At 33.5% G+C, this 8,795-nt stretch overlaps 1 protein-coding gene across 1 annotated transcript; it reads right to left on the bottom strand.

Moving 5' to 3' along the window:
- Positions 1-4,861: 4,861 nt before the first annotated feature.
- LOC128133075 (uncharacterized) lies at positions 4,862-7,421 on the bottom strand. The gene is made up of 2 exons (XM_052770084.1): positions 7,301-7,421; positions 4,862-7,040 (listed from the first exon to the last, which is right to left on the bottom strand). Exon 2 carries the CDS (start codon positions 6,888-6,890, stop codon positions 6,012-6,014), a length of 879 nt encoding a protein of 292 aa, XP_052626044.1. The 5' UTR covers positions 6,891-7,040; positions 7,301-7,421; the 3' UTR covers positions 4,862-6,011.
- Positions 7,422-8,795: the final 1,374 nt, after the last annotated feature.

Raw genomic sequence — 8,795 nt, 5'->3', positions numbered from 1 at the left:
AGGTAAAAACAAGATCTACAACTTTCGTTTAGACTTCATCGGCTAATTTTGAATTAATTTTTATTATATTATATTTAGTAGGCTGGGACAGGAAAACTCCGTTATAAACTCATAACTTCTTCATCCGACGTCCGTTTTCATCTGTCTTTTTACCGTTGAACTACTATCAACGAGATCTTCGATTCTCGTTTAGATTTTTTTGGCTGGAAATCCGTCGATCTCATATTCGAACTTTGAGTTGCATATTGCTAAGCTAAAACTTAAAAAAATCATAACTTCCTCATATGAAGTCAGATTTGGACGTTCTTTTTATGCACGCTCTCGGTTTAATGTATACTACGAATTTCATTTATATTGCTAATGCCAAATATCGCTCTAATGTAAATTCACTATTTACGTCGCGCTGTGTCGTGTAGGTTCTGTCGCAAAACTTCGACAGGTCATAACTTCTTCGTTATAACTCGGATTTCAGCATTCTTTATATGTATGAAATCCTTGTAACATATACTACAACTTAGTTAAGATTACTCCTTATAAATAATCTTGTATCAAAAAGTCACTTTTGACGCTCATTGTCTCTAAATTAACTAGCCCAAATCTGCGGGTGTTACATTTACCAAATTGGGCCCAACTCCTTAATTAGGCCTAACCCCAAGATCCAATATCCAATACTTGGCCCAAAACATTATATTCATAAATTCCAGCAAAGGCCAAAACCCAAATAGTCCATAAACAGCCCAAAACTCGAAGCATAAAAGTCAAAGGCCCAACAGAGGACGTACGTGGGGCGTACTCCTCTGGTACGCGGGGCGTACTTGCTTGGATGTTGACCACCATCGGGTGGTTGACCTAGTACGCCGGGCGTACGCAGTGTCTTGCCAAAATCTTATTAAGTGCTTAATGGCTTAAGCACTTAAACCCAAACTTCAGATCCAGAGACCTAACGTGCCTAGGACCCATAAAGTCACGAACTTTATCACTTTGGACGTCCAGAAAGCACTTAATACTTAGTCTTAATCCATTAAGACCTTCTTATTTCATGCATGGGATACATTAAGCTAATGAGACCTCATTTTTATCACTTAGGACCCTTTCTAGGGTCTGGAAGGACAGCTTAATATGACCAAGATGCATCATGCACCATACTGGGGTTTTTGGGACAAGAAACGTGCCAAGAACCTAAATAATACTATATCTACTCAAAATAGTTGCCAAGCTAGAAACGTTTTACCTTCTAGAGTTCCTAAAGCACAAGAAAACTTCAGATCTACAAGTTGGCCTTCCTTCTCCAACTACTTGATGCAATGACTTCACCTTCAAGAGCTCAAAACACACACTAACTCACACTCACACCCACATTCAAAGCTAGGGTTTGGGACATTTCTGAAAGATGGTAGCTGAGAAAGATGAGAGAAAATGAGCCATAAGGATGTTTATATAGCCCCCCAACCCGAAATATTAGGGTTTCAACCAGACATTAGTACGCCCAACTTACATAAGTTACGACCAACGTACTAAGGCGGACCTTAGTATGCTTAGTATACGCTTATGTACGCGCATCGTACTCCTTCTTGGCCCAAGGTTGCAACTTTGTCCCTTAAACTTATCTTGGCTCTACACTTCCAACCCCAAGGACTACAAATGACCAGATAATGATAGAAAAGGGTTTGGAAATACCTGCAAAATCTCAGGATGTTACATAAAAACTACTTTTTTGGGAATGATTTATATATTTCTTTAATATATCTTTGTGTCTGTGTTTCTCAATAAACATATGCTTTTTTGTCCAAAGGTAAAAAAAATTAAAAAAAAAAAAAAAGGCAATGTACTGTTGATATTGCCTTATTATACATACTTGTTGTAAAATGATTTGTTTACATCAAAATGATAATAAATGTGTTATCATCCTCCTACGTATGGAAAAGCTCAAAACTTGGGGTGGCAAGAATATTTTTTATTATAAATGTCCATGTCATTACATTAATATTTTATTTATAAGATAAATTACTTTATAACTTTAATTGTTATTTCTAGGTCAGCCTCAAGTGGGAAACCGTATGTTTGGGTCAAGATTGCATATTAATGATGACATGTCTCACATTTCAGAATTCAAAAGCGTATGTCTTTTATCATTAATTAATAGCTTAATGTTTGTTTTTCCTTATTCTTATCATTAATTATTTATGTTGTTTAACTTCTACATTTTTTTCTTCTTATGTGTAGTATTGTTGATATGGATTTGAATGTTGAGTCTTCCATTAGTACTACACAACTTAACATTGATACAGTTGTGGCTAAGGCAGAGGATTACAACATTCGTTTTCCAATCAAGAACATTGATGATATTCTAGATTACAATGAGGTATACTTAACAGTATTAATATTTTTCCATTAATTTTATAATTTATGGCACATAACACAATGAATATATATATATATATATATATATATATATATATATATATATATATATATATATATATATATATGAAATAGGAAATTGGTAAGTAATAATGACGATGATACTAATGCTGAACCATTTACTTGTGATAGTTGTGGTGAAGTTTTTGATGTTTACAGCAACTAAGTTCATAATTTTACATTTGTAAAGTTCTTGTGTCATTAATCTATAAACGAATGTTTCCAATTTTATTTCATTGTCAATTAAAGTGTCATTTTATAATTTTTAGGGTGAGGGTTGTAATTCGTGCTCAATATGAAACTGAGTCTGCTTCTTTTGTATTGTTTAACCGTCATGTTAAAGATGTTATTTACCGTGGTAATCAGTGGCTAATGGAAAAATATATCAAAGGTAACGTTAATTTTTTAATCGTTAACTCATCTTTTATTTTGTTTTATGATATTAATTTTGTTTAATATATGTATTGAAGAATTAAATAAATTCATTTTAACCCATTAATGCATCAAATTCTTTTTAACATAAAAAGTTGTCTATAAATATGTCCTTCAAAGATTTGTACTTTTTTATGCGTTCCCCGTGTTTAACGCGGGTTATAATCTAGTTAAATCAATCAAATCTCTCATAATTCGAATATTTAATTGATTATTTAGTTAGCTAATTGCATAATCGTTAACTCATCTCTTATTTTGTTTATGATATTAAGTTTGTTTAATATATGTATTGAAAAATTGAATAAATTCATTTTAACACATTAATGCATCAACTTCTTTTTTAACATAAAAAAAATTGTCTATAAATATGTCCTTTAAATATTTGTATTTTTTTTATGCGTTCCCCACGTTTAACGTGAATTATAATCTAGTTAAATCACTAAATTAAATCTCTCATAATTCGAATATTTAATTGATTATTTAGTTAGCTAATTGCATGAGCGTTATGTTAGTTGGTTTATAATTATCAGTATTAGTTAATTAAACCAAGATAACTAATAATTATATAAATCAATACTTTACGATATAAATTCATAGAAAAATATAAAGGTTCAAATTTCAAGTGGGATAAATCTAATCTTTAGTTTTGTTTTCATTTATAGTTTCTAATTTTATTGAATTTAAACAAAATCCTCTATATTTTACTGTTTATAGTTTAATTAGCATTTAGTTTTCTGATTTAATCATGCTCGTTCTCTCAGTATTCGATATCTGGTCTTGTCATGACCATACTATTTCACAGAAGTTAGCAAGTTAGAATAATAGTATTTATAGGACATTAGGGTTAGGGTTTTGGTAGGAAATTGAGTTAGGACGCCTCCTGCATCTTGAATCGTAGGTATCATCTGAATTTTTCTTTCTTTTAGTTATTTTCTAAATAAGAATTCAACATACTATATTTTTCTTTCTTTTAGTTATTTTCTAAATAAAAAATCAACCTACTGTATTTTTATTTCTTTTAGTTATTTTCTAATAAGAGGCTTAAATGTCAAGACAAGTAAAACTCATAATATTTAAGAGGTTTAAACACCAAACATGCAAAAATGTCTACAAGTAAAGACATACCCAACATGCTTAGCCTAAAATATGCATTGCATCCAATGAGAAATGGACAAGAGAACAAATTTGGACAAAGTAGTTTTTATGTATAGTCACCACGGGTGAGCATTTATTTATTTGAACTCTGTGGGGACTTATTTAATAAAATGTGTAATTAATGTAATTGAAAGCACAACACGTATTAAAATTATGATGGCCAAGTTGTGTTAGAAGTAATACTAGATATGTTTATTTATGATTTAAATCATGCCAACCCTTTTACGCATTTAATACTTGTATTCGCATCTAAATCGTACGAAGCAATTATGGAAGATCAAAATACATTTTGATGCATTGTAGCATCCGAAATTTCGAATACGTTATGCATGATATAATGTTGATAAACAGTAATACGTGTTATGAACTATGAAGGTGGTATTGTTGGAATAAAGATACCCATATTATTATGTGATGAAGTGAAAGATTATATGAATTATGAGTTGATAATGACAGGTATGGCAAAGTTGTAATAAGAGTCAACTCTGGGAATGTTTAAAGGTATATATATATATATATATATATATATATATATATATATATATATATATATATATATATATATATATATATATATATATATATATATATATATATATATATATATATATATATATATATATATATATATATATATATATATATATATATATATATATGATGATATGCTTATGTACTAGTTGAGTAATATATGGTGTCTCTTACGAGGCCACTTCAAAGTTTAGTCAATTTGTGTTTAGATGTTTTATATCCACTAACACCATATGAATTTGTAAAACCAAAAGCATGAACTTATTTATGGGACCCATCATTTTAGTGGTTTTATAAGTTTCTACTTAACAACTAAGCAACAACAACGAAACAAAAATGATAATTCATAGCTCAAAAGTCATTTACATCCCTCAAAATCATCATCTCAAATAGCTAAAACCCTAAATCCTTCCATGGTACAACATGAACTCATACTGTATAGCTAGTCATCTTCTTTAATTCTCCCATCTATGTTCAAATCGACTACTAAAACTTTCCTATTTTCATAAAACTAGCGACTACATCCTCATAATCTCAAGAATGATCATATTTAGTTTGTGTCAAGAAGCATTCATACAACAATCTTCTTCATAGTGATGTATGGATCCCTGTTTGGGTTGTGCGAATGCAAGAACAATAGGGTTCGGTTAATTGTCTCTTGACAAGCCTATCATCACGATTAATCATTAGTTTAATAAGTGGAAGTTTTAAAGAAACTTGACGCCAAATCTAGTTCACTGATCCATCTGTCTCATCGTATTCAAAGTAGTGTTGCACAAACTATTGTATTAAAAAAAGGGGGTTGGGGGTAGAGGTGTTCGTTTAGATAAATCGTTTCCATCCAATCCATTAAGTGAATCGAAATTGATTTCGATTTTCAAAATATGGATCCATATAGTCGAAACTAAATTTGGTTTTCAAAACATGATGGTTATCGCCACTGGAGTTTGAACTGGAGCCAGACACCAGGAGTCGACCCATCTAGAAAGCTTTTCTTGGAATTTGTTAGGGTTTTCCAAATTTTATGAAGAGGCTGTTTTATTTGAACATGCTTCAGGTGATGAGGCCATTTCGCGGTTGTGGTCTTCTTCTCCAAGACCTCCCTCAGCATGATCCTGCAAAAGTGATTGTTTTGTCTTAACCACGCATCTGGCTTTGCAAATACGTGCTTGGGATGGCAAATCTCAAAGAATGCATCAAAAAATGGGGATCGTTCCCACAGGCATTCATCCCCAATCGTTCCAAACGACAGCTGTTGCACGTTTGTAGCAGGAGGAAACCGGAGCCTTGTTTTTAGATCATCGATGTCGATGTCTAATGGCAGCATAGATTTCTCACTTGTTATATCAAGGTAGAAAACGCGCGATAACATGAGTGTTTCCCTCATTTTAAGAAAAAAATTAGCATCAACAGGGAGGCGGAGTGAGAGTGTAACCGTGGTCCGCTTGAGAGACGAAACTGGAAACAAGAGACTAGGCAATGTGTCGCCGCTGAACTGGAAAAAAAAGTAATTTTGGAGCATAAACTTGTACGTCGATAAGTATGTCTGGGCACAACAGCAAGTAAAGTCTCTTGATGGAAGCACATGTGAAATGGAAGCTTCCCAACATCCAAGATGTCATATGAAGAGTCAAACTCTCGAGGAAAGGAAATTCCGATTTGATCATGTCCACACGCTCCTTGTCCAATATCACACCCCCTAACATTAATTCCGTCACACTGCTTCCTAATGATATTGAATGGGAGTTGAATAGACAAGGGTGAGGGTTTAGCCATTGTCGTGGACGTAAATTGCAGCTGAAAACACCAAGATTTGGGAGATCACTAATTTCCAAAGGAGTAGAGTGTACATCTTCATGATATAGATGTATTCGTAATTCGTAAAGACGTTGAAGCTTTTTAACCTTGATGGTCTTAACCCCCTCACAAGAATTTAGAAGCTCAATCTTGACAAGCAAGCTACAAGACGACAATATGTCATGGAGTATCTCTTCACTTATGCGCACACCATCCGAGTGCAGTTCTCGTAGGGAGAAACAGTTAATTATCACAGGATGTTGATGCTGGCTAGTCGTCATCAAAACAGAATGGATCCCCTTTGTAGCTGAAACTCGTATCTTAGTTAGGTTCTCACACAAGAGCAACTCATCTGGCAAAGTAAACGAGGCACCATAAAGGTTGGTTGACAAAATAAACTCTTTAAGACAAGTTTTGTTTTTGGTTCCGATCCATTTTTCAGCATGAGAAGCTGACTCCTGGTTCTCGATGTCGATCATAAGATCAAACCTTTCGATTGGTTTGTTGTCACGGAGATACCTTATCAGAGTGTTGTCCACGTCCACCAACTTCATGCTCTTTCCTCTTCCGACATTGAACCTGAGGATAGGGATGGTTGACCAAGCGAGTAGCCATGACTTACGTGCGGGCCGCTTCTTTTACTGGCAACCGTGATTGTATATGATGCATCAATTCTGGAACATCTTCTACTTCTCTTCTCATCCCTTCAAACCCATACATATGTTGCAACACATCATCAAATTTCCAGACATCTTATGTTATGTTATATATATGAAGGTATGAAATCACGAAAACCAAACCAACCCTGACTAAAAAATTGCATTTACATAACTTGAAGTCGAACCAAAAACCCAATCTTGTAATTTCGAGTTTAGATGCTGTAGTTTATGCCTTCATAAATAGGTAGGATTTACACGCACCAGAAAGAAGACAACAACGTGCAGAATAAATTTTGAGGATTTACCTGACAACAAAGTCGTGAGACAAGCCGGCAACAGCAGGCGTTTCGTCGAAGGTGAGATCAACCGCTAGAATTCCCGATCCAGGGTTATGTTTTATTTACAGGGGTTAAGGACAGCTTTTCTATCTTAGGTTAATTTCTTTTTAATTTATAAAAAGGATTTTTTAATATGTTCCGTAAGAATAAATATAATAATTAAATGTTAAATGTATTAATTATATGGAAAAATCGTTATTAAAAAATATGAAATGCATTTATTATTTAAAATATTATCTATAGCATTTCACAATTAATTATAATAATATATCATAATTAATGAAAGACAAAACTTCAAAAATGGTCCCTGTAGTTTTCGAAAATCTGAAGTTTGGTTCCTAATTTACAAAAATCTCACAGATCATCCCCGTGGTTTCAAAACTTTTAATGTTTAGTCCCTCCATCTAACTCCGTCAGCTTTCTACCATTAAATGAGGGGCATTTTCGTCATTTCAATATTCAGAGACCATTTATGAGGTTTTTTTATTTTTTTTTTGAAAAAAAAAGAAAAAAATGAAATTTAAAGGGAGTCCCATTCTCTCTGCCTCTCATATACACTGCGATTCTTTATTTTATCCTAATCCCCCGTTAACAAGACCATAACGTCCTTTTGATTTCACAAGAGACACAATTATTTATATTTTCATGATAATTGATGTATTATGAATAAGAACAAAGATGAAACCCAGGTGCACACAGTGGGGAATGCATACACACAGGTGAGTTTAAGGTGAGACCAACATTTCCATTTCAAGTGTTGAACGATGGTGGTGGTGATATGGCTTGTTTTCAAGGTCCGATTTCAAGGTTTCAAGTTCTGATTTAAGAGAAACTTGTAAACCCAGATGATAAACACTCATACCTTTTGAACATGGATTTCCTTGGTTTTCAAGGTCCGATTTCAAGGTGTTCATGGCCGATTTTTTGAGGAAGAAGATGGTTCTTAGTTGTTGGAGGATCGTGTTTTCTATTTTCCGGCAAGATAGTGAAGTAAAGAGAAGTTTCCTCTCATCGTTGTTCCGACAAGCCACCCACAGTCACTTTTTTGGTGATCCCCCAATGCCCCACCATCGAAGACTCTTTCTCCTCCCCTCTTTAATATATATTGATATTCTCCTCTCCATCTCTCTAATCTTTGATGATCTGCAAGCTCCTCCCAACAGGTAGCGATTTCTGGTGGGGATTCAATTTGTTTAACGTATTTAGGTTTTAAGGCTATATTTGTTTTAATTTTCAGATCCATGGGAAAACTGATGAGAGAGAGAGACCCCTTGCATATTAAATATTACTTTTTTCTTTTTTTTTAAAAAAAAATTTAAGCGAAAACCTCATAAATGGTCCCTCGGGTAGTGAATGACTAAAATACCCTTCATTTAACAAGCAAAAACTGATGGAGTTAGCTATAAGGATTAAACGTTAAAAGTTTTGAAACCACGTGGACGATCCGTGAGGTTTTTGTAAA

Source organism: Lactuca sativa, chromosome 3 (genome assembly GCF_002870075.4).
Source record: "Lactuca sativa cultivar Salinas chromosome 3, Lsat_Salinas_v11, whole genome shotgun sequence".
Lineage (NCBI taxonomy): Eukaryota > Viridiplantae > Streptophyta > Magnoliopsida > Asterales > Asteraceae > Lactuca > Lactuca sativa.
The sequence above is the reverse complement of the archived record's forward strand: the minus strand, read 5'-3'. Positions and strand labels throughout refer to the sequence as shown.